The 26,492-nt window shown below is 42.0% G+C and overlaps 1 protein-coding gene across 1 annotated transcript; it reads left to right on the top strand.

Annotated features, from left to right (window-relative positions):
- The first annotated feature begins 1,516 nt into the window (after positions 1 to 1,516).
- PDXDC1 (pyridoxal dependent decarboxylase domain containing 1) lies at positions 1,517 to 26,401 on the top strand. The gene is made up of 23 exons (XM_030958269.1): positions 1,517 to 1,629; positions 7,278 to 7,351; positions 7,849 to 7,914; positions 9,078 to 9,161; positions 10,105 to 10,251; positions 10,782 to 10,971; positions 11,539 to 11,607; positions 12,083 to 12,161; positions 12,702 to 12,786; positions 13,631 to 13,679; positions 13,776 to 13,877; positions 14,040 to 14,165; positions 14,856 to 14,906; positions 15,801 to 15,864; positions 16,700 to 16,788; positions 17,430 to 17,535; positions 18,545 to 18,716; positions 19,356 to 19,474; positions 20,292 to 20,413; positions 22,314 to 22,406; positions 22,490 to 22,586; positions 23,658 to 23,762; positions 24,546 to 26,401. The coding sequence occupies exons 1-23, from the start codon at positions 1,609 to 1,611 to the stop codon at positions 24,803 to 24,805; spliced, it is 2,370 nt and encodes a 789-aa protein (XP_030814129.1). The 5' UTR covers positions 1,517 to 1,608; the 3' UTR covers positions 24,806 to 26,401.
- The last annotated feature ends 91 nt before the right edge of the window (positions 26,402 to 26,492 follow it).

The following is a 26,492-nucleotide window of genomic DNA, read 5'->3' on the forward strand; positions in this document are numbered from 1 at the left end:
CCGCCGCCCCGGCCCCGCCATCCCCGCGGCCTCGGAGCGCTCCCTGTGCCGGGCTCCGCACGCCGGGCCCCGGCGGGTGGTGGACGACCCGCGGGTGATGGCAGGGCAGCCGGGTGTCGGCTCCTGCTCTCGCTTCCCAAGTGCCTGTGCACTCACCCCAGGATGTAGGTGACCGTGTCGCCTGGCTTCGGTCTAAGTAGCACTATGGGGTCACTGTGCACTAGTGCCGCAACTACTGAGTGACAAATGAAGCTAGACACTGTTTCCTTATTATCTTTTTTGTAACTATTTCCTTGTTGCGTGTTGACATTAGTATGCTATGGCTTTTTCTTTTCAGTTTTGCCCTTGTTTCGCAGTCTGAGCAGGGCCGATGCACACCTGCTGAGCAGCAGCAGCCGGTGGGGTTCCCCTGCTTTGCCCTCTGCTGCTGAGACAACTTGAGGAGAAAGGCAGACGGTGTGAGGTTATTGAAGAGGTTCGCGTACACAGCTTTGTACTCACAGAACCAGTTTGAAGTCCACGTAGTGAGGTGACACTGAGCAGTGACACCACGTAGTGAGGTGACACTGAGCAGTGACACCACGCAGTAAGGTGACACTGAGCACGCAGTGAGGTGTCCTGCAAGACCTTGGCCACGGAAGGAAAGGTCCGCATCCAGGAGCGCCGGGAGTTCCCCCTGCTCCGGGCAATGGGCTCAGGCTAGACTGAGGGAACCATCTCCAGGCAGGAGCTGGTAGTTAGCTCTGTGACCTGGATTAGTGCCTTTGAAACTATCACGAATTCTTCCATGAACAACTAAAAACAGGCATGGATGGTTTGTAGGTCTAAGTAAAATTTAATAAGCATGTAGAGTGCGCTGCCCAGTGCTCGGCGGACAGGCTGTGCCCTTTCCAGCCCTCATCCCAACACACCCCTGCGCAAACAACGCCAGCTGCAAACAGCGCTATTGAATAACAGCAGTGGCACTAATAGGACCGGGGATATGTACCGAAAAGTAACTCCAGCTTGGAAGAACAGGAATAAAGCTCAGGAAAAGCCCAGGGTTTGGGACGCCGGGGGCTGCTTGTCGGACGGGCAGGTGCATGCTGTCCGCTGCGGTTGTGCAGCGCTCCAGCGCGGGACTCGTACGCGGAGAAAAGGCTTTGGTGCCCCCGTAGGCAACAACGGGGTGACAACCGAGAGGTTCGTGACGTCTGGGGCCACGCAGCGCCCTGCCGGGGTCCGGCCTGCCACAGCCCGCCGCGGCCGGGGCTCGAACCCGAGTACTGCAGCTCCGACCAGAACCAGAGGCCATCGCCGCTCGGATCGCGCTCCCTGCGCATGCGCCAAGATCTGTCACTGACCCGGGCTCTCCCCGGGACTGTTCCACCAGCTGGCGTGGGGGGGGAAAGACCTCAGGCGGTGAGCGGAGCGAAGGGCCGGCCCCGGCGCCGCCGCGCCATGCGCAGTGTGCCCGCCGCGCATCCCCCCGCCGCTGCGGCGCGGTGGTGCGTGCGGCGGGGGGCGGGCCGGTTGCCCAGGTGAGCGCGCGAGCGCGGCCCGCCCCGCGCGGCCCCGTCAGCGCTGCCAGCGTGGAGCGGCCGGGGCGGCAGCGCCGGGCCCGTGGCCATGGACGGCTCGCTCGAGAAGGTCTGCGGGGCAGCACCGCCGGGGCCGGGGCCGGGGCCGGGGACAGGGACAGGGACAGGGACAGGGACAGGGACAGTGGCGGGGCCGCGCCGCGAGCAGCGGGTGCGGTGGGGCCGGGGCCGCGGGGAGGGGCGCGGGCCGGCGGCGGCCGGGTCTCGGTGCGCGGCTCTGCCCCCGGGCTGAGGCGGCTTTGCCTGCCGGAGCTTTGGGGCAGCAGCGGAGCCTCCAGGCGTGTCGCCCTCGGCCCCCAGAGCCGCCGGTGTGACCGGCATCCGTGTCCCGGATCCGGACCTAGGCAAGATAACTACCAGGAAATGCTGCAGGAGCGGGTTTTCTGCTTTCTTAAGAAAAAAAGATGGAGTTTATTTCCTGTCAGTGTTAGCCTTCAGCAGGGTAGGAGAGGAAATAACACTAAATAAATTATTATTTTACCCATTTTTTGAATTGACATGGAGGCGTTCGCTGCCCCGTGTTTGCTCTTCTGCCCGTGCAGTGCGCAAAGCAAATATTGGCTCTGCAGTGCCCGGACCGAGCCCGCTCGCTCGGCCCCGTGAGCCCGAGGCTGCTCCGGAGGCACCTGCTGGGCCCGGAGTCCTCCTGCCCCTCCCGGAGCTGTGCCGGCCCTCGGTGGCCGTGGGGACACCGAGCCTCGGCAATAACCAGTGCTTGGTGTGCTTGAGGCTTTGAGTGCACACGCCCCTCCTTGCGTCATTACTATATGCTGCATGCTGGGTTTTATGCGATCCTTGGGCTGGTCCGGAGAAATATGAATGGGATGTGCTCCAGGGAAATGGTCAGGAAATCCAGGAATATCCCCCCTGACGTGGCAAAAAAAGTTTGATATATTACAAGCTTCCTGAAGAATACAGTGTTGCAGAGTATTTGTTAGTGTTTAAAAGCTTAGGTTCTTTACTAGTGCTGGCAGAAGTGACTCCTGCTTGTTCTGAAAAAAATTTAATTAAGTAAAATTTCATTGGAAGAGTTTGGAGTATGATGTCTATGATCTGGTCTCAAAGAGAGCCCTGGTGTGATACAGGGTTATTTAAAGAAGGTGCATTAGTACACAGCAAGTGTAGTACTGACCAAGCTCTTTGCTTGCCTAGTTCATCATAAGAAGCAATAAACACACTGTAAGAATGAAATACCTAAAAGATGGCCATGTTTTGATTATTCTTGATGTGAGGAATAGTCTGTAATGGTCTGCAAAACTTGCCTGTCTGATTTTTCCATATATGTCAAGAGTTATCATTTGATTTACTTCCTCTCTTGTTTATCATGGCTTTTTTCCACATATGTGATAAAAGCTGTAGTTCTCTGTACAATAAAATGCCATAATACAATTGTGGTCTTCTAGATATTTAGCAGTAAGTGCCCTCCTCTTTGGTTAAGATTGTGGTAAATCTGTACAATTTGCAGTTTATCAAGTCGTGACATGACATGTCAGAATTCTTGTCCCCAAATATATTTAAAATTCCTCCAATCTGGGACACATTTTCCTGCAGATAATGTCTGTCCACTTATCTCATGGACATTATTTAAGCATTATCAAAGTAGATTTGAGACTGTCTTTTATTTGAGCCATGGATTCTCTCCTTGCTGTGTGTTTGTGCAGGGTGCCAGTGATGTGATAAGTACTTTTTAACTTGTATTAACATTTGTTGCAACTTTGTATTTTTCATAACCATTTTGGTACAGTCACCTAATGAGCAGTGACGTTGGGTGACTGCAGTCTTTAGGGTCTTGCAAATGGAAAAAGACTTTTTTTAGCAGATGAGAAACTTCCTGAGAATTGAAAACATTGCACAGTAGGACTGCAGTGAAAATCATTGCAGAATCTGACTCACAGGTGTGCACACCAAACATTTCTTGGTTTGATTTTGTAAATTAACTTCGTTTCAGCTTTTTTTTAAGGTATTGTGTGTCACAAGTGATATAATTATGACTAATTTTATCTGAAATTCAGTAATCTTTTGTTGGGCTGAACTTGTTTAAATAATTCTGGAAGCCTTTGTTAGATTTCAGAAGTTTGCCTTAACAGAACTATTCTATTTTTTTTTCCCCATTTGGATTTTGATAGAAGTGACCAATCTTCTGGAGGATTTTAAATTTCAAGTTAGGTGACTTTGTCAATGGTAAAACAATGCAAATTCTTTCCTTGTAACTTCTTGCTATCTCTACAGCAGTATTTTCCCTAAACATGAAAAAAACTGTTTTGCTTTCTTGCTCAGCCTGTGGCTCCTGCCTTTTGTTACTGTGCTATTTACCACAACATCTTGGTAAGTTTACAGAAAACTCAGGCAGCCGAGCTGCATTAAGGTCCTGGCACATGTCAGGGGAATAAATCAAGATTAAAAGAGTGAGTATCTGTAAGCAGAAGCCTTGTGATGACACAGTGCCATTTTTGTTCAAGCCAAACAGTCATGAAGTGTCTGCTTTTTTTTGTTATCTTAAACTTTTCTTACCCTGGAGAATAAAAACAATATTCTTTTGGCTGAAGAATACTGACATTGTTTGAGATTAATTTACCATTGAGAAGAGGTTTTGGTTTTTTATGGTAAAACTTTGTATTAAGGTGTTACAGTAATGTAGTGGGAAAATGAGCTCCCATGAAACAGTGAACGAGCTACACCTGCGAGTTGCTTCTCACAACATTAGTTTATGTAATCTGTTTAAAATTCATCCCTTTATTTCATTAGGAGTACAGTCTACAGAAATGCAAAACCAAGACTGGAAAACATTGGTATAGAAGCAGTATTCTCCCTTTTGAATTTGCAATTAATTTTCAGTCTTATCACAGTTGGAGAATGGCCCCTTATCCTCTCTCCCCACTTGCCAAGTGATCCAAGGTGTGACATTCTGCCTGTAAAATCATAAACAGTTCACAGTTCAAAGTACTTAATAAAATAGTAACAGATTAGTTACAGAATAGGGAAGTGACTACAAATCAAAGCTGTTGCAGGATAACCTTAGGGACTTGGATTAACACATTGGGAGGCAATGAATGATTAGAGTTGAAGCAGGCTGAGTGAGGTGTGTCAGGGGCTGAAGGAGAAGGAGGTGCTGGGATGTGAATGGACCCCTGGCAGGAAAAGTCAGGGCTGGTGCCTCCTTAGAGCTTGGAAGGATTTGTGTGTCTTGTAAGTGCCCTGGCCAAAGGCTGCCTGTGATCCAGGGCAAGGACTGAGTGCAGAAACTTCCTGCAGCTCCTTTAACCCCTCAGCACCTGTGCTTAGGGAGTGTTCAAGAACTCCTCCCACAGTCGTTTTCAAAACCTGTTCAAGACCATGAAAAAAATACTGTTTCTTACTGCTCTTGTTATTCAAGTGTGTTCAGAAACCTTTCTTAACTTAATGATTTGTTGTTGCAACTTTGCCACACCTATTTTTCTTGCTGCCTAAAAGGAGCAGAAAGTCTCCTGCTTCCCAGCCTTACTAATGTGAGCAGAGGAGGAACATACAGAAAGTTGAGCAGGTAAAGGTGAGCTTCTTCTCCTTCCAGAATTCAGAGGAGAAAATAAGCTGCTGCATATCCACTTAGCAATTGGAAAAAATCAGAAGGGATTAATTTTCTAATTCAGCCCATATCAGCATTCAAAGACTTTGTGGATTTCATAGCATTTTTTTGGAGCTTAGTGTAACTTAGGAGTTTTAAAGCTGTATTTTATGTCGTTATTCTGGCAGCTTATTGGCAGAAGGATTTCATGTGTGTAATTAGTGAGTGAGAGAGGATGAGTCACAAGGTAGGGATGTGCAGTTTTAAACATCTGATGTCATTTCAGCTGGTGAATTTTATGTTCTTTGCAAACAAAAGCAGCTCAGAGCCCTTTTTATAATGTCTCTACATCTTGAGTCCTTATTTACAACAGATATGAATGTTTGCTTGTGATGCTAATGAAGGTTCAAACAAGTAACTGCCTTCCAGCCATTGATGATGTTTTATGGCAGCCTGAATTAAATTATTTGAGATAATCACTATCAGTAGATTGTGATAATTTACTCTTTTAAGGGCTTGCAGGAACCAAACTGTTTTCTTTTTTTTCCTGAACTTCTTTCCAGAGTTTCTTTGACATGGTGCAACTCTGGAAACCACTAAAAATGTGTGAACATATTGCCAAAGATCAAATTTACATCTTTCCTTTGGTTATGTCTGTTTTCTTCTGAGTATTGAATGCTTGCAGTGTATGTTGGGTTTTTTAAATCTGTGATGAGGTCTGGAACTTTTTGTGTTTGTACTGCTTTGTCACTCAGTGCTTAACTAGGTTGTGGTCCTCATACCCGGTGGTTGTTGTACAAGTCAGTGTAGAAGTGTAAAAACCTATTTATTGCTAAATGCTGGGATTTCTCATGGTAAAATATTGCTCAGCACTTGCTCTATTCTTTTGTTCTTCCCCCAAACATTTGTTAGTGGCCACTTCCAAAGCCATGGAATAGAGAATTGTCAGTCTTGCTCTGATCACTGTGCCCATGCCCAGCTACTGATTCTTTCAGCCACCTACCACTTGCTGTAATGTGAGTTAAATCTCAAAATATTTGGTTAAAAATAGTCTTTGAACATATGGTAACTCTCAGCTTAATTTTTTTTTCCTTTCTTGATCAGTCCTCTGGATGAAAATAGTGTTAAATCCTCATGTAAATGAATCCCACTACCTTCTGTGATTAAATTTGCTTTTGTGTCTGCATCTGCCTGAGTGAATGCGTTTGCCTGTGGGATTTTTTCTTTAAACAACCCCTGCCTTAGCAGCAGCCTGCAGGGGTAACTACCAGAGTCTTTGGTACGTGGGTGCTGACTTGGTGCTGAATTTATGGAGGTTATGGGAGGCAGGGACTCTGTAATGGGGTCACCTGAGTATCTCAAGGGCTCTTGCCATCTAAATTTTGTGCTGGGGCTTAGCGGTGCTGGTGTCTTCTCCCCTCACACTGGGGTATATTTATTTTTCAAATATATGTAAATCAGGCTCTGCCAGATGACACCTTCCGCATTCTCTGGAAGCTTCAAATGGCATCAAATCCTTAAATGGATAAATGCTCCTGTCCAGGTGTCTGGTGTCAGTGTCACAAGCTTCTGTCAGGCCTCTTGGGTTAAAGTTTATGAAAGAGACTTCATCACAGCCAGAGCAGCTCCTGGGGAAATACTTTGAGCTTGTCATCAGTTCAGGCAAATAACTTCCATGATTTTAAACTCCTCCATCCTGGCAATGTCTGTGGTTACCTGATTTCAGCAGTGAAATCAGAATTTTTGGCCTGTTCTGTGCAGCTGGAGGATAATTGCTGCATATCAGCCTGTCTTAGCTGCCTGCTGCAGGTTAGTTTCACTCTTCTGTCTACATGAAGAGAATTTCTCCAATTCGTTAAGATTAAAAACTGGTTTAAAGGTACAAGAAATAGGAAAAATTAGATTTATAAGAGTATTTGGGTTGGGTGTTTTTTCATCTATTTTGAAAACTACCATTGTAAAAGTGTGCTGGGGAAATGGCAGGGAACGATGCCATTTTATTTCTCATCTAGGGCAGTCTCAAAGGATACTTTCTTGTCTTTCTAGATCCAAATGTTGAGGTTTAACCCCTTCTAGGATTTATTAGATTGCAGAGACAGTAGTAAGACAAATGAGTTTTGATCTTTTCTTGAAAGCTGCTTTCTTTTTCCTAAAAGATGGTGGACCCTACTCTAGCAGAAATGGGGAAGAATCTGAACGAAGCAATGAAGATGCTGGAAGACAATCAGAGGTACAATAAAAAGCAATAGATGTTTGTGCTAAGGGGAGGATTATTTGTCTCACTGGCATAAGCAGAAAAACCCCTCATTTTCCTATATTTTGAGGTCACATTGTCATTCTGAAGCTTACACCTATACAAATCATCTTTGTTTCTCAAATGCTGGGATTTTTACAGTAAATGTATACATATATATGCATGTTCTGTAATACTCAAAACAAGTCTGTTTTTCAAAGTTAGGATTTTTTAGATTATTATTGCAGTGCTAGCAGTTTTTCGTTCCTGTATATATGATATTCTTCTCTAAGCTTTCTGTTAAAGAGCTGAAAACCCCAACAACTTGGGAACTCTTTAATTCAGTCTGAATGAAACTTTTGTGTCGATCTCACCTGGTTTATTTCTGAACTGTTGTCAGCGAAATAGATACATGTCAGTGTGCATTTCTACAAGTCAAAGTCAATTACATAGTTGATGTTAAATACAGAGTTTATTCTGTGTCTTTAACTTAGGAAAGTGGAGGAGGAAAATGAAAAGAAATATGCACGGAAGGATATTCCTGGACCACTCCAAGGCAGGTAGGCAGCAGCAATTTTTAGATAATGCTCTTTTCAAAATCTTAAACTACACATAGCATGTTTGTCTTCCAAGCAACTTGCATTAATGGAAAAGTTAACATTTTTCAGGCATGATAATAAACTTTTTTTCCATATTCCCATGGGGAAAAAAAGTAATACTATAATCATACTAACTATTTTCATTCTCATGTAGAAAAGAGAAAAAAAGATTACTTGTCCTCAGTGACTGAAATTTTGAACTCTTGGAATCTGATGAAGTAGTGGTGCCTACAGCTGTGGTTGAGACTCAAAGTAAACATAAACTTCTGATAAGGTAGAAAACAGTAAAAAAAACCCCAAAAAACCCCTAAAAACAAAAACAACAAAAAAACCCCAAACAAAAAAAAAAACCAAACCCCAGGAACCTCCTGCCTTTTCAGCACAGCTGTCTTTAGAAATTAAACAGAGCTTTTGTCCATAAGGCAGGTAAGACCATTGTGCCTGAAAATGAAGATTTAAATTGGTTGTGTCCTCTGTGGGAGATGATCCTGCAGGAGCTCAGGCTAGCACTTCAGAAAATATTGCATGAGTTATTTAAGTTTCTGCTGTGCAGGAACTAGCCCTAGTTTTGAGTGGAGACACTGAGTTATCTTTCTATGAACAAAAAGCAATTTCAGCTCTCAGTGTAAGTTCTTACACTACTGTTAATTTCAGTTGGAGTTAGAAAAGTTGAGGTGGATCTTTTCCAGTTTTACCATGTGAGAAGTCATGTGAGAAGTCTAACATAGCTTTTGTCTGCCAGAAACTCAGATTTGTGGGGAATTCTTTAAGAGATGTGCTGAGTTAGGAGCTGAGGCTGGTTCAGATGAAGTGAAATGTGGATCCTTAGCTACTGCCTTGGTTGGTTGTGTAGCAATAAGAATTCAATGTTGGCAAGTCAGGCTTTTCAGACCAAATTTTCAGGTATCAGTAGATTTGTTTTTCTGAGTCTCCTACTATAAGCAAGTAGGGTTTTGAATTTATTCAACATCCTCATCTTTGTGATCAGTTTTCCTGAGACCAAGGAACCATTTCTGTTGCTGCACTCAGCATTCAGTAAAAGTGGAGTGTCCCAGATGGCCTCTTTTAGATGCTGGAATTTTCCTGTCTGTGTCTCTTCAATGTGGCTTTGTTTCCCCTCCCAGTGGCCAGGATATGGTGAGCATACTCCAGTTAGTTCAGAACCTAATGCATGGAGAGGAGGAAGAGGAAACTTCACAGTCCTACAGGTGAGGCCAATATCAGTTACTGGATGTGGAAGACACCTGATTTTTTAATATTCTGATCACTGTAGAACTTATCCACTTAAGGTCTATATGTGTTTCAGTATATATAATTTCTCTATATATTTTAGTATATATACTTATATGCATGAGTATATATATTATGTATTTTAAAGTGTAAAATATTGTGCAACCAGATAACTTTTTAAAGGCACCTTACATTGTATAGAGAAGCAGAATAATGCTTGAAGTTTGGCTTTCTTAAAATTACAAAGCTTCCATTACTAATTGCTAAATGGAGTTATACAAGGGAAACGTTTCTCATGTGACAGCTCATTTCTTCCACTTCCTCAAAGTTGTTTTAAGTCTTAAAGATTTGAATACCAATAGATTTTATCATGTATCTCTGTAGATTTTAAAATGAAAGGAAATAATTTATTTTCCATTTTCAGTAAAATGTAAATAGTACTAACTGATCTGTAGAGGATTATTGAAAACTAAAATTCAAAAAATATGTTCAAGATTTAAAAAAAAAACCAAAAAACCCAAAACCAATAAACAAACAACCACCAAACAAAAAACCCTAATAAAGAAAAGCTCTAAAAAGAGTAATATAAGTGTCCTGAGTTTTCTGTGCGTAGGAGAGAAGGGTATTAATGCACTCTCCAGTCCCAGTGCAGATAAGGTGCTTAGTTCCAGCTTATGTTGGCTGTTTCAAAAGCAGGAGTTGTTCCTGTGAGCAGCTGGGCCAAGTGAGGTGCTCTGTGTGCACTGGCAGCTTAGTGTGTCATACAGGAGGCTGGCTGTGATCTACTGCACTTCTCTGTGCTAAATATCTAAATTGCAGTCAACCAGTTCTGCCAGTGTGCATTAAAAATCCATAAAGCCCACATTGCTGTAATGCCCATGACTTGGGTTTGACTGGCAGTTCCTCTGTTCTGGCTTGCAGACTTCAGAACGTTGGTGAGCAGGGTCACATGGCTCTACTGGGACATAGTTTGGCTGCTTATATATCTGTGCTGGACAGGGAAAGACTGAGAAAACTTACAACCAGGATCCTTTCTGACACTACTCTCTGGCTCTGCAGGCTTTTCAGGTGAGTCTCTGGGAATAACTGCTGTGACAAGGTAGTGATAATGTTTAAAAATGGATATGATTTGACTGAGGATGTCAACTAAAGAAACCACCATGTCACAAACTTAGAAATCCTTGGAAGGTCTGAACACAACCTTAACCTAGGCTGAAGAATATAGGTTGCATTATCTTTAAAATTAGCAGTCCAGAATTTGAATCTATATTGAAACCAGAATGAAACCTTTTGTGTGTTTCCTCCCACGCTCTACTTTTAATAAGCAAGGTTTTGAACTCTCTAAAGGCAATCTTAAAGGAACACAGATGTTTCTTTCTTTCTTGCTCTGAGTCTAAATGAAAATATATACTAGGCTCTCATTGTTAATCTCAGCCTGTCTCGTAAAAGTTTTCTTTGAATCTACTTTAACCTGGGAAAATAGAAGGTTTTTTATTATCTTCTCTGTCCTGTGGCAAGCTTTTTTGTTGATCAGTGTTATTTTAGTCCTTAAACTGACTGTTGGTTTTGTGCTCATATTTACTTGGCTTTTCTGGCAGGTATGAAAATGGATCAGCCTATTACCATGAAGATGATCGTGAAGGTCTCCTAAAAATCTGTCGACTTGTAATTCACACCCGCTATGAAGATTACACACTGGAGGGCTTTAATGTGCTCTACACTAAGCAGCCTGTCATATACATCAGTTCTGCAGCCAGAACTGGCCTGGGCCAAGCTCTCTGCAACCAGGTAAAGTCAGTCAGGGGGTCAGGAGGGGTTTAGCTGCAATTAGAACCTACCTAGCATACTGCCTGCTTAGCTCTGGGGATTTTGGCAATGTATTTTTCCTCATGGTGGAAATAACAGCAAAGGAAGCAGAGTCCATACTAGGCATAACCTCAGCTGTAGGGAACCATACATTTAAAATAAAACTATTTGTCTGGGAAAAACATTTTGAGTTTTTATTTACAGCCTGTGTTTCACAGTAGTGATACAGTGGGAGGAAGAGAAATTTTCTGAATATTTCCACTGAAAGCATCCTGCCTGCTAACTTTGTGAAAAATGAGTGATTGTTTCTAGGTTGCATTGTGATTTACATAAGCTGTTGGTCATGCGAGATAGACCTAAGCCCAAACATACATAATTTGTCCTGTGCTTTTTCCTTATTAATTTGATTATAAGTTTTAGCAGAAAACTTAATTTATAATATAATGTTAAGGTTTCTATTGTCACACTGGTTTTTGTGTCACTCTGTATTGGTGAACACATGAAAAGAGTACTTATTTCTCAGTTGAAATTCCATCATTTCTGTTGCAGTTAGGGTTGCCCCTTTCCTGCATGTGCCGTGTGCCTTGTAACACTATGTTTGGATCTCAGCACCAAATGGTAAGTTTATCTTCCCTAAGAGCCCTTTCTGTGCTTTGGCGGTTTTTAAATCTCATTAAATGAATATCAAGTATGCTGTTAGAAAAAGCTGTTAATACATTTACTTTTTCAACTTCTGAGTCCTCTGTGTTAAAGCTATGCAAATCATAGATGGAAATTTTCTAAAAGCAGTTTGTCATTTGAAAAATATTTTAATGTCTTTTAAGTAAAGTGCTTTTTAGTGCAAGATTTCTAGAATAGGAGTAGTTGGAGTACTTTCACAAGCTACATGGTGTATTTGTGTTTTATTTTTCACAAATGCTTTATTCAGATTATTTTGCCTTTGAGGGGAAGAAAGTGCAAGCCAAAACCCAAGACATTGAGAATGTTTCCTTTCAGAACTTCAGAATGCTGTTCATTTTCAATCTTATTGCATTTTCCAGTTCAGCAGAAAAAATTCAGTGTTTGACAAACATTGTTTTCTTACTGATACCAGGATGTTGCTTTGTTGGACAGACTGATTAAAGATGATGTTGAGTTTGGAAAACTCCCTTTGTTGCTTGTGGCCAATGCTGGTAAGTGCTGTGGACAAACAATCACAAAAACCCCCCATGCTACTTCATGAATACATATACAATAAAAAAACAAAAAACATATAAAATAAAAAACCAAAAATTTTCCTAAACAGCTCAGTGGTTGCATATCAAGAAATATCAGGAAATATCTTAATGACCACACAATAATTATCTGTCCAAAGGGGACTTTATTTAACGAATGCAAATTTGGATTTTGCTGTTACAGTTCTGCATATGTCAGTTGATGTATTAATATGACTGTAACTTCCTTTAGTGAGTGCAGATCTCTTGTTAAAAATCAGTTTTACATTAACGCTTCAGAATTTTTTGATGGATTTGCCATCAACTTCAGCTTGAAAAATATATTTTTCTTCTAGTTAATTAAACACATGTACAAAATTTGCTTTAAGTATGAATGAGGGAGGTGACTGTTACTTGCCTGGGACCTGGAAAGTGATCTGAGATGAGTCCAAGAGGCTGATTTAGTAGAGCCTCAGTGCAGGCTGATCCTCTGTCACTGCCTTCTCCCTGTTCAACCAGGGACTCCAGGAGCTGGGCACACGGACAAGCTGGGCCGGCTGAAGGAGCTCTGTGAGCAGCACAAGATGTGGCTCCATGTGGAAGGGTATGGAACTGGACACTTACTGCTCTGGAACAGTATTCATTAAAAAGTCTGACTAATAGACATCATCTAATTTAGCAGCTCACAGAGAACCACAGGACCAATTTGAGTTGGTCATAGTAAGCATTTTATATGGTTATAATTTGTTATTGTGAGATAGAAATTGATTTACATACTCAAGAGGAATTAATTGGAGAGGTAATTTCAGCACAGATTAGTGATCACTTTTATTCAGATGGTAATCTTATCTGCCCTTGCTTTGAAGAGCTTGGAATTTTAATAAAAAGACCTTCTAGGTCAGGGAGGCCTAAAAACACCTTCTAAGTCAGGGAGGACATTATACAGTGGTTATTGAGAATGAAATGGCATTTCAGTTAAGGCTGTCAACAAGGCTTCAGCAAGAGCAGTGTGTATCAGAACTGGGAGCAGGATTAAACCAAGAGAAAAATAAATTCCAAAAACTTGGACAATGTCAATGAAGACTCCAGTGCTCTAAGATGATATTTTTTGAAGCTGAAATAAGGACAGTTTCTCCTGGTATTTTGTAGAATAGCTGTATTAGCATACTGTTTATTTCTGATACCAAATTGATGCTAAATTATGGATATGACCTTGGGTGATGATTTCACCAAATGTTGGACTGAAAATTTTTAGAATGAAGTAGGTTTTTACTTTTGAGTTTTCAATCTTGGAATACCAAGTAGCAACATCTCCTGCATTGTTAATAAAGTATATATGAACAAAAATTACCTCCCTTTACACATCAATATGAAATATTTAAACTGCAGATTAAAATGCTGTCTCAATACATATTTAATATATGCTAAACCCACTTTTTTTTTTCCAGTGTGAATCTGGCAACTTTGGCTTTGGGTTATGTCTCCTCTTCTGTACTGGTATGTTTCACTATATCTAGAAACTTTAAAATGTGCTTATGTAAGGTTAGTCAAAATATACATGGCTTATATTGTGCTTATTGTAATAAACTTCAGGCTGCTACAAAATGTGACAGCATGACTCTGACTCTGGGTTCCTGGCTGGGGCTCCCCGCAGTGCCTGCAGTGACCCTCTACAGACACGAGGATCCATCCTTGGTATGTTCAGATTCTCACTCACCATCCTCCAGATCCTGGGATTCTGATTCTGATCACTGTGCTGCCATGTTCTTCAGAAGCATCTTAATGATAATTTCCAAAGCCGGCAAAGTGGCAGCATTGGGGAGAGGTTAACAGTGATTTGTTTGTTTTCCTCCTCAGTCCTTGGCAGCGGGGCTGACGTCGAGCCAGCCCGTGGAGAAGCTCCGTGCCCTGCCCCTGTGGCTCTCCTTGCAGTACCTGGGCCATGATGGCATTGTGGAGAGGATAAAACATGCCTCACAACTGGTGAGCAACAGCCCAGCAGGGATTTATGACAGCTCTTGACAGATCTTTCAGGTTATTGTGAGGTGTTGTAGAAGAATCAACTAAAATACTGCAGTTGTTGATAGTGTAACATTGGGTTTCACCCACAATGAAAGCACAGGAAAATGTTTGAGGCAGGGTTTGTGTTTTTACTATTAGATTGTATGTATATTTTTTAAAGTGAGAAAAAAATGTCTTTGTTCTTCCTTGACAGTGGAGTAACATAATAATTTCCTCTTTTGTCACTTCTCTTAACTATTTTTGCTTGAAAGCTCTTCAGAGAGACTTTATTTTCCTACTTGGCATTGTGTTGATTTAAATACTGGTAAATTACTTTTAGTAAAAAGGACTTCAAAACATTTCTTGAGGTACAAGTGCACTATGTATGGAGTCCTTATTTTAGTAAAAGTTAAGGTCCAATATAATGTGTTATTTACGAAATGCAATGCTTATACGCAAAATGTTATTTCTTAAAGATCACGTTGTAGTCAGTGTTTAACTAAACCCAGAAAATACTTTTCTGTTGCATTCCAAATTGACAAAACTGGATGAGTCTGATGTGTTGGAGGGGTTTGCTCAAAAATTGCAACTGTTTAATGTTTTTCAGAATAGCTTTTAACTACTAAAATTGTATTTCTCTCCTCCATTTGTTCTCCTGCTCTGGTCTTCTAGAGTCAAAGGCTGCTGGAAAACTTGAAAAACCTGGATTTCATTAAAACTTCGGTACAGTCTGTTTTTAATACTTTGCTTGTATACCTTAGTTTCTGCCTGTTATGATAAGAATAACTTTGACTAGAATAAATTATTAAAAATATTATGTTAATCATAAACCATTGTTTTGAAGGTGTTTGGGATCTTTCTAATTAAGTTCTGGTGTTCAGTGAAAGGTCATGGCTTGGCTGTGACCTCTGGATCATGTTTTTTCCATTGCTCTGTACTGGTGCACCCATGGGAGTGCAGAAGAGCAGCCAGAAGTTGTGTTCAAAGCTTGATTTAATTCCATTTAGGACATGGCTTTGCTCAGTAATACATCTATGAAACCAGTTTCCCTAAGTGTCTCTAATCTGTTCTGGCTGCATCTTACCCTGCTGTTGAAATCATATTGTGAACCCTGTGATATTGTACACAAAAATTATCCCAGCTGAGGTTTCTACACCTGAAACAGGTTTAGAAATCACAGCTAATGTATTCATTCCAAATTAATTTTCTGTGAGATGTCCTGTCCAACAGGGTTCGGTTATTTTACTCTGACCCTCAGCCCCAAATTTTAGTTGATATTTGATGTATAGAAAATTTAGTCAGCTTACTGAGTAAGCTGTAGAGTATTAATGGCCTTGGGAGTTCAAGTTCCTGTATCACTTACCCTCCTACTCAAATAAATCTTGGCATTTTTAGGATTATGAAATGTAGCCTCAGACTGTCTCCAGAAGTGGCACAGTCCATCTCTCCAAAGCAGGAGCAATTACAATCTTACTTTTCTTGCTGGAACTTTCTTGATGTTTCCCAGTGATTCTGGGGTGATTTCCAAGAGAGCTCAAGCTTTGCTCAACAGTGTAAGGAATTGTACATGGTGTTAAATCTTTAAAAAAGCAGGGCAAAATATTTTTTTCTTTTAAGGTTGAAGATGAGCTGAGTTCACCAGTGGTGGTTTTCAAGTTTTTCCAGGAATATTCAAATAAAGGTATGTGATTTATTTAAAACCAAACAACCACCAAGAAAACACCCCTCTCTATACACTACTTTAAACTAATTCACCAAATGAATTTGAGATAAATGTGATGTAGTGCAGTTCTCTCATGTAACATGCTTTTAAAAACGTTGTGAATGCTGGTCATAATCTGTGACAAATCATACACGTGATAGCTTCTTTTTTTAGACAGACTGCAGTGTTTTAAATTTTCATAACAAGTAATTTTCTGCCTTCTTGAGTGAGAAGATTTGCATATGATTTTGATCTTGGGAGCAGATGATGGAAGTCTCTTACAAGCTGCAGGCTGAGTATGAGTGTGCTGGTGGGGAGAGATTTTGGTTTGTTCAGGTTTTCTGTTCCTTTCAAACATTTCATAGCTCGTGGCAAGCACTACATTTCTGTGGTTTACTGATTACAGTTCCTGTTGCAATTTTAAAAGCAGAACACAGTGGGAACAGCTCTGGAAATGCTGTCACAGGTATTAAATATTTGCAGCTTCCTGTGGCAGGACTTTGCATTGTGAAAACACTGGTTGTATTTCCATTGGGGCATCTTAACCTCAAAACTCAGAAGTATTTTACTGGTTTGGTTTTTTTTTTAACTATTACATTCAACTCTGTTTTACTTCCAGTATTTATTGTGTTCAACATATTTTTACAAAAACATCCATGTTCATCTGCTCCAGGCCCAGTACATGGTATAGATGTGTTACATTAGCTAGGAGATGTAATTGTCTTTTATCTAAATGTAATTGTCTTTTATCTAAATTTTATTTAATTAAGTAAATAAAAATCCACTTCTGTGATTCTTGTGTCTTTGGATTCAGATCAGACCTCACATGCTGCACAGGCCTCAACTATTCAGCACCCCATAATAAGCAACGAAGGGCACATTTATGACACCTTCAATCAGTGGGTAAGAATGGAGGGGAGTGACAGGGGAGTAGTTCAGGGGGTCATCAGGAGCTATAAACCCTTTGTTAGAGGAGTTTGAAAGATGTTCTTGATCGAATTTCCTTTGCAAAACTTGTGGCTATTTAAAAGATTAATTTGCTCTGGAGCAAAGTTGCTTTCACATTTCTGATCATTTTACACATAATTAGTAGTGAAATCATTCTTGAATCTTAAGCTCTTGGTTGTTCCTTTGATCTTGTGGGAATATGTGTAAACTTCAGAATTCTTTTAAATCAGCCAAATGCTCTGTTGCCAATGTCTGTGTATTCTTGAACAGACAGCTGCCTTTTCCAGCTCTCAAGTTAATTCTAGAAGCTTCTGCTGACAGAGCTGAGCACGTTTGGATCCCTTGTGCAGTAATCATGGCACACCTAATGGCAGTGACAATTTTGCAGAAAATTCTGACTTGTAACACTTGCAGCCTATCCCAAATTTCCGTGATTTTAAGGATCTGTTGAACTCAGTCATCTCACGGCAGGGTGAAGTATTTTGGTGCAAGAACTGATTTTGAGGGAAAACTGTGTCCGTGTTGTTCCCTGAGCTGAGGCAGGGCCTGCAGGAGCCATCCCTGCCCAGTTCCCTGACTGTGCCTTGTCCCTGCAGCTGGGAGAGCAGCTGGCACAGCTGGTTCCTGCCAGCGGGGTCGATGTGGTGGAACTGGAGGATGAAGGCACCTGCGTGCGCTTCAGCCCACTCATGACTTCTGCAGGTAATGTTCACTCCAGCCAGCCCCTTGTAAATGCTGCCCTGTGCTGTGCAATGCTACAACAATCTCCTGGGGTAAAAGCAGATGCACTCACAAAGCTCCTCAGGATATTCTCTTGTGGGGAGGATTTTCTTACAAACAAACAAAACCACCTCAGCTTTATCATTTTGCTGCACGCCAGCACTGGGTGCATTAATGGGAGCCCAGCTGTTGTGGGTCATGTTGCCTCACTAGCTCTGCAGAGAAACACTTCCTGGTTACTTTTTAAACTCATTAGGAAAAGCAGTTAAATTCCTTCTCTCAGCTGCTTAACACCAGATGCCTGACCTTACTATGCAGGTGTTTCAACACTGCAATGGTGCTTGTGTTCAAAACACAGCTACTTAGCTGGAATGATTATTTACTAAGCCTCCAGGGTTTTCTATAGCTACTGATGGAGGGGGGATATTAAAAAAAAAAATCTGTGTTTTGGAAAGCAGAAGCACAGAGCAGTGTGTAGGGCTAAGGGGGTGCACAGTATCTCCTGTTGGTTTGTGTGGGGTGAGGGGCTTAGGCTGTAGAACAGCTGACACTCATGAGAGAAGGTCCTGGTGTACACAGAACAGCAGATTGTAGAGTAAAATTACTTGGTGATGCTGTGATGTTCTGTTTTAACCAGCATGGAAGCTAATCCATGTCCAGCTGGGCTACAGGAAGAGGATGATTGTGGGTTTTTTTTTTAATGCTAGCTACTGATGTAGTGTAAAAGGGTATTGTAACATATCCTTATTAGTTTGTAACATAAAAAAATCCTTTTTATTAGTTTTTATGAAATCCTTACTTCCATTCATTTTGATGTCTCAGTGCATAGATAACTGAACCAAAAACCCACTTACATAGACCAAGATATTCAATACTATCTGTAAATTATATTTGTGATTAACTTGCAGAGCAGCTCCGTTACAAATCCTTAATTCAGACATCTGTGTCACATCCCTCACACTTACCATGCACTAACACTTCTGCTCTGCAGTTTTAGGAACTGAAATACAAGACATTGATCACTTGGTAGACTGCTTAAAAATGAAGATTCCGGTGTTGACAAGCACACTGCAGCTGAGAGAGGAGTTTGAGCAAGAAGTGAGAAGAACAGTTAGCCTGTTGTATATTGAAGATCTTGGCTGGCCAGGGTTAGGTGTTGTGAGGTAAATTGTTTTCTTCATGCTGTATTTGCAGACTCTGTGCTTGAGCAGACAGGACCACATGGTCTCTTCAGTGGTGATTTGGACATTTCCTTTGCTGATTGTTATCTGGCTTTGCACCCAGTTGAAGCTTTTGAGTGCTTTTTAGGAAATTGCCTTTATAAAGTAGTTTTCTTTGATTATTTCTTAAAGAAAAGCTGAAGAGCTGCTTTGGGCACCAGTTGTAACACTGGAAGCAGTGGATGTGTGTGGGATATGTAAAGAGCAAGTGCATTCCACTCTCTTTAGCCAAGCATAACTTTATTTTTATCTATAATGGCACTCACTGAAATGCTGAATAGACTTTAAAAAACCCTCCAGGTGTCTGTTCTGATCATTTGATGCAGCCCTCTGGGAAGGATTCTGTATAGGCAAAACAGTTCAGGTGTAATCAATGTAGCAACCAGAAATCTATTGTGTTGAATTTGCAGCAGCAAGCTCCCCAATCCCTGATGACAAATGCCACTAAACTTGCTGGTAGGAGCTGTAATGTTCTGAGGTTTTTGTTTGTAAAATACAGAAATTTGTAGAAATGTGCTAAATGTGTAGGTCCTTCTGTATGTACTGTAAAGTGAAATTACTACCTCTTGGCTTGGTTTAAAGGTACAACTATCACAGTGATGAGAAGAATGATGACAAACAAGAAAAAGAACTAGAAAAAATCAATACAGAACTTCTGAAAAAGTTAAATGAGCTGGAGTCAGATCTCACCTTTTCTTTGGGTAACTGCACTATTTAAAGAATTTCTTTTCAAGCTAGTAGTCATTCTCCTAGCTGTGCTAGAATGATCTGGTAGGCCATTATAATGCAGAATGAGCTGCTGCCCATGTGATTATTGCAGAAGGAACACCTGTAACTGTTCCTCCCTCCCCCGTGTTTCAGTTCAGGAGTGCTCACCAGGTGAGCTGTTCACAGAAATCCTTGTGAAAACTGATGTGTGGGCAACTAGACCAAGAAGGGTTCCTTGCCAGCTGCAGCATTCCTGGGTGGAGACGGAGCCTTCTCAAGTGGTGCTCATCTAGTGGAAAGCAGATCTCATTCCAAACTGGCACTGATGGCCTCATTGCTCTCTGTGGCTCAATTAAAAGCTTTAGATGACTTTTGTGATAATTAGCAACACTTTCACATTTACACAGTGCCACATGATAGCTGAAAGCATTAATTTGCTTCTTCAGAATTCTGATCTTTTCCTAATCAGCTGTCAAAAATTAAGTGCCCTACGGTTGTGGAAGCAAGTAATCTGTAAATGGCTGAAAGTTAAGGAGCCTAAAGCATATTCAACACTGGTATTTACAACACAACTCCTTGACTGTATAAAATATCCACTGTTTTTCTTGCTCAGGTGATGTTTTCTGTCTTTGAAAACCCCCAGGGCTGAACTTTCTTGGCCTGCATAATTTGTACCCCCACAGATGCTGCCCTTAGGGTACTGGAGGGGGGTGTGTACTGGGATTTCCAGATTGACAAGCACAGTGCTGCAGCCCTTGCAGGATTGCAGATTTGTTCAGCACAAAGCCCTGACTCTCCCTGTGCCCCCAGGTCCGGAATTCGGAGGGCAGAAGAATTGTGTTTACATTGGCATGGTCACAGAGGATCTGGATGTGTCAGAGCTGGTGGAAACTATTGCAGCAACAGGCAGAGAAATTGAAGAAAATTCAAGAGTATGTATTAATAACTCAAAAAATAGTGAAACACCTTTTTTCCTCCCCTTTCATATTGGCTTCAGGACATGGTTTTGTTCATTGTGAAAGTAAAAGTTGTGCTTGCCCACAAGAGTTTTAATGACTGTGGAGGGAATAATCTGTGTCTGCATACAGAGAATTATGGATTATGATATTGTGAGGATGTCTGGATTTGTGTTCATGGTTCTGTGTGCAGTAGTTCTAATGAGAACCTTCATCCAGTAGTACTCAAGTAGCCTCATTTTATCATTCAGATTTTAAGCTGTCAAAAAACAAAAGTGAAGGTGTAAGTTGATTGTGAGCTGGTGTTTCTCTTCACTGCTAGATGTGGTGGGATTGAGATTCTTTATATACAGCTTTAAGATAAGACTATGCTCTGAAATATATGAAAAACTTTAAATTGGTGTCTTAAACCCAGAAATTACAAGTTACCCATTGAAGTAATAAAGCTGATGATGCAACTTCTATTTGTCAAAGCATTTACCTGAATGGAGTTCTCTAAATGTTCTCTAAAATAGAATTCTTGAGTGACCTGCATTGCATCTGTCCTTTCATTCTGCTAGTGTTGGGCATTTAATTTTCTTACCTCTACAATAAATAGAACTTCAGAAATCCTTTGCCTATTTCTGCTCATGGGAATATGTTGATTATGGCAATGAATTTTTCTAGCAGTGACTTCCTGCCCACTCTTGACTGCCTGTGCTGCTTGGAGGGTGACATGAGGAAAGTTCTGTCTGTAGAGTACCTTCAGATTTTTAACTCTTGTGGTGGAGAGGTTGGAACTGAACTGGCCTCTTAGATTCTGAATGTTCCAGGGAGGAACAGAGTAGTGGAAGAGTCAGAAGGGTGCAGTCCTTGGAACCAGCTGCAGGAAATCTGTGGATCTTCACCATTTGATCCAAAGCTGGGAAGCAGAACCCATTTGTGAATGCCCCTTGCCTCACTCAGATGAGGAGGGTTGGTACAAGGAGGGGGATTTTACAAAAGGCCCACATCAGTCCAGCCTGCCCTGAGACACGGAGCAAAGGCACTGAAAGGCAGGACCAAAGCTGAGGATGACTGGGCCAGAAACACTGAGGTTCTTCGTGGTACTCTGAATTCCACCCCACTGCCCTCCCTGCTGCAGCCAGGGACTACTGGGGTCCTGAGCTGCAATGGGGGTCAGCTCCTGACTGAGGGAAAAGGAGCAGCTTCCTCTTTGTCCTTTTATTAGCTGACAGGGACACAAATTTTTGGCATTTTGGAGGCAGTGCCTGTCCTTGTGCAATGTTAAACCCAACATCAATATATGGAAATTGGCATTTGTCTCACACAAACAAAGATGGAGCTCCTTGGGTTTGTTAATTCCTTGTCCCTGCAGCTGTCCCAGTAAGCTGCCTGCCCTTTGCAGTATAAAACCCTGCTGCTGCTGGCCTGGGCTGCCACAGGGATCAGTGGCAGCTCTTTTTGAGAGCAGGAAAACAACATTACCCTATAGGCTGACACATAGCTTTTTACTGGGAGGCTGATTTAAGTCCTGGGTGTCTCTAGGAACCAAAATGTACTCTATAAACATAAACATTCTTCCCAGATATTCATCTGAGGAACGTTTATATGCTAAGCAGGTTTTCAAAGAATTTAGGTCATAGGCTCATTTCTAAGTGTAAAAAAAAGTACTATTCCTGTTTAAAATTACATTATTTCCTCTGGGTTTATGTGTTAAAAATCCTGCAGTCAGCATGTACATTCTTTAATTTATAGTCATAATGAAATAGAGATTGTCATATCCTGTCTTAAATTGGAAAAATATCTGACTACCCTGTCTCCATCCTGAAAACCTGAACTAAAAAGACAGTTTCAAATCCAAATAATACATATCCTTATTTCTGGGTTTTATTAGCTCTTGGAAAACATGACTGAAGTTGTTAGAAAAGGGATACAGGAAGCACAGCTTCAGCTTCAGAAAGCAAATGAAGAACGACTGCTGGAAGAGGTGAGGCCCCACACAGCCCTGTGGTACCCTGAGGTAACTCATCCCCTGGGGGCCCTTTCACCATGTTGGGTTGTGCTTTGCAGGGGCTGCTGCGACAGATCCCAGTGGTGGGCTCTGTGCTCAACTGGTTTTCTCCCTTCCAAGCCTCACCCAAGGGAAGGACGTTCAATTTGACAGCAGGTAGGGCTCGGGGCATCTGTGTCATGCTGGCACTGGGGCTGCTCAGTTCTGTGCTGAATCTGCAGCACAGTTCCTGTGCTGTTTGATCATGAGTGGCATCATCCACCCTCAGGATGTACAAGAACATGCTTTGCACTATTTCTGTAACACCCAGTAAGAATCTTCTGCTCTCTTGTACAGTTTACATTTTGTTCTTGCATGTTGAATCATGTTTAAAAAGCCATGATAGACACTGGCAGTTATGAGAGGAATCATTCCCGTGACCTCTGGTCCATATCCTGGAGGATTTGGGGGGGTCAGTATGTGAGCTCAGCCTTAGCACATTGCTGCTCACGTGAGTGCACATACAGCCTCTCCCCTGTTCCACTGTGCCCCTGAACAGAATCTCTGCCTGAATCCTGCTTTGGGATGGCCCCTGGCTGCTGCCACCCTGCTCTGTGCTGCTTTGTATGCTAAACTGCATGTGCTGCAACTGGAGGGCAGGTTAAAGCCAGCTGGGGCCTGGCATCAGCTGGGCTGTGTAGTAAACTGAATGGTGTGATGTGGAAAACTCTGTTTTACTCTGATTTGTAATTTGTGTCTGGGGATGTAGAAAGAGCTGCCTATTAGCTTTTACATCAGTGAGACTGATGTACCGATGTAATACTTCCTGAAATTATAAATTTTCACTGTAGTAGTACTGTAGCAGTCACAGAAATGAATATTCCTGGGCTCAGCAGAGTATCTGGCACACCCAGAACTGTCTCTGTGTCTGTACCCTGCAGGGAAAGCTTCTGCAGTGCTCAGGGCCCTTGTGACTCTGGATGCAGCAAGTGGCAAGTTCTTAGAGCAGAAAGCAGCCCCTTTCCCTGGGAGTGCTGACCCTGCATGGCTGGATACCCTTCCTGGCAGCTGGGCAGATGTCACAGAGTGTAGCAGTGCTGTGAAATGAGGGTGGGGGAAACAATTCACTTCTGAAGTGTCAGCACTCACATCCCTGGGTTCTTAGAAATGCATCACCCCCATGTGACAGTCTGAACTCAAATACTGCCATTTCAGTAGTTTTAGTCAACTTACTTTTTTAACCTGCAGGCTCTCTAGAATCCACAGAATCTATGTATGTATCAAAGGCCCAAGGAACAGGCAGCACTCCACCAACAACTCCCAGTTCCAGCCTTGCAAAACAAAGACTTCCTGGTAAGTTTCTGTGTCTGAGTTTAATTTCTAAAACTTCCCTGGCACTGGAAGACCCACATGATTTGCCATCTTTTGTAACATCTGAAACTAGAGCTCATCTTCTACCACCTTAAAAACCTTAATGTACCCATGGCACAGAACACTGCCCCAAGCTGTTATCTCTCCACATATTCTTCCTGGGACTATAGGAAGTTCTCCAGTTAACTGACAACTGCCCAGGAAGTCTAGAATCTTCCTGTGGAGTATTATGAGGTAATTGAGCTTTAAAAATGAACAGGTAAACAAGCCAAAAGTTTTATTTGAAATAAAAGCATAATAACATGTAGTCATGTACTTCAGCAGCTGCATTTCTGTTGCTACCAAACATTTTGTGGCCTAAGGCATTCTAAGGAGAAGATCTGTTAAATCTATGGCACCCTCTGCATAGCTGTATCAGTAATTAATGCTGATTTGCCTGGCTGGTTTTAACTCACCTTTTGTGCTGGTGGCTTCCAGCCTATGACTTTGAGTTCAGTTGTTTAACCTGGGATGATTTCAATTTGTAAGCAGGCAGCCTGGCTTCAGCTCAGTTTTCTCTGTCTCTGCATACAGAGGATACAGTAACACAGGCTCTTACTTTGCAACCCTGTCTGGGTCTATGTTCAGGGTCCAAAGTAGCAGGCAAACAAAACCTACATCTCTGCTGTTACAAAATTCCGGTACTTCCTCTGGAAACTGAACTTGTGCACACCACTGTTTGTATTTGCTGCCTCCATGGTACTGAATGCTTTAAACACTTCACAGGTCAGAAAGCTTTCAAAAGGTCTCTGAGAAGCTCTGATGGGTTCAGTGAGACCAGTTCCATCAGCCACTGTGATGACCTGGACAAGCTGGACCAGAGACCCCCAAATCTCTCCCCTGGCCAAGAGCAAGGACCTTTGGATATGGAAAGAGCAGAGGAGCAGAAGGAGGTGGTGCAGGCAAAGACAGACACTGAGGACATTCACAGTGACCAATCACCACCAGACTGCACCAAGGCAGAGGAGCAAGCAAGTCCAAGATAAAATCCAGAGTGTGGATTTCAGACTGTGCTGAGGCCGCCCCTGCCCAGGGAGGCAGCTGGTACCGGTGCATTGAAGATGTGAGCAGTGCCACACACAGTACAGTAATAACTACTGTAACTTATTCACTGGGATTTTGCACAAATATACATTCCCTCCCCTGGGACAGAGATTTGTCTTATTGTACACTTGTTAGAGTTGCTTTAATCCTCTCCATGTTGGTGTCACCAAAGCTGTAGTGAAATTTATTGAGTGCTCATGAACGTTTGTACACACACTTGGCAGTTATCCTTCCTGCAGGAGTCCAGGCATGACAAATTGCTAACTAACCACTCAGCCATGCACATGATGAAAAATAGAGTTGCACCCAATAACTATAAAATATCTTGTGTTACTATACTTTATAAAAAACAACTGCCAGTTGTTCACCTTTTTAGTGTTTAAAATTCAGTTTAGGCTCTCCTAAAAAACTTCTCCTGAAGTCACCCTAGTTCTGTGTTGCTTCTTTTCTGTTCCCTTACCCACAGCCTGCCCCAGAGCTGTGGGATGGGGGGCCCTGGGGAGGGCCAGGTGCCCTGAGGATGGAGTCACTGAGGAGTACTGGGCCATCACCCTTTGTTCCTGCTCCTGTACCACTGCACCCCCAGCCACGGCCCTGGCCAGGGTGGTGGGACTGAGTTAGTGAATTTTCAGCCTTCTAGAAAGCAATAGTGCCTCTGCATGCCTGGCTAGCTTCCTATCCCTGCCCTGGGAAGGAGCACAAGGCACTGTTACTTTCCTTTGCACGCCATTTACACACCAAATACTGAACATGTTCATGCAGTGTAACTGGAGTTCTTTCTGTTGTGTATTTTTAAAGATAGCTGTAGTAAAGCTTGAAAAACCAATACATTTGTGATGGTTTCGACACTTATTTTTTGAAAAACAGTAATTACTTATGGTAGGAATTGTACAGAGTCAAAAGAAATTATTTAGGTTATTTACATACAGCACAACTTCAGAGTGTTTGGGACTACTTAATGCACAAGCAAAGCTTTGAATCAAAATCCAAAGTGTAAAACTCTTCCCCCAAAACCTCCTTATCACTTCACTGCAAATTTTCAGGGCCTCTTGTGGAAAACCATCTTTGGCAACATTTGCTTTCCCCAAGTAACCTGATGGTGATACAAACCCTCCCCTCCCTCTAGAACTGGATACAAGTACTGCAGTTTGCTCCATTTGGGATTTTTCCTCCCTCCCTTTTTCCCCCCACAGGTATCCCTTAATACCATAATGACAGTAGTGGTAGTGGGACTTACTTTGATAATCTGCAAATTTGAGGGGTTTGAATTGTACTGGCACCTGATTTGACTCTCAGCTTCTGAAGCCTGCAGTGCTGGGATGCCATGAACAAGGTTAACTTTGCTTGGGTAATTTTGGGGTAATTTATGTAAATCAGTGCAATTTTTTCTAAAGTGCAAAAGCAATTAAATTGACTAGTCTTCCTCCTTGGTTTCTTTAGTGCAATGAAGTATGTATGTTAATAACAGTAATTTGTTGGGGATAAAAGTTATCCCCACAGAGATTAATTTTTAATGTTTTTATACTTGGAAATGTTAAATCGGTAGTTTTGTTGGAATGAGCTTCATTCTTTAAATAATTACCTGAATGTTTCAATAAAGATACTTCAAATTATAACTGTGGAATTAAG

The sequence above is a fragment of the Camarhynchus parvulus genome, chromosome 14 (assembly GCF_901933205.1).
Source record: "Camarhynchus parvulus chromosome 14, STF_HiC, whole genome shotgun sequence".
Taxonomy (NCBI): Eukaryota; Metazoa; Chordata; class Aves; order Passeriformes; family Thraupidae; genus Camarhynchus; species Camarhynchus parvulus.

Excerpts from the sequence above, each read along its gene's own strand:
- PDXDC1 (XM_030958269.1), top strand. The coding sequence starts at position 1,609 with ATGGACGGCTCGCTCGAGAAG. Across the intron at positions 11,608-12,082 it reads TTGGATCTCAGCACCAAATG|GATGTTGCTTTGTTGGACAG; the intron begins GTAAGTTTATCT and ends TACTGATACCAG. Across the intron at positions 20,414-22,313 it reads AAATTGAAGAAAATTCAAGA|CTCTTGGAAAACATGACTGA; the intron begins GTATGTATTAAT and ends GGGTTTTATTAG.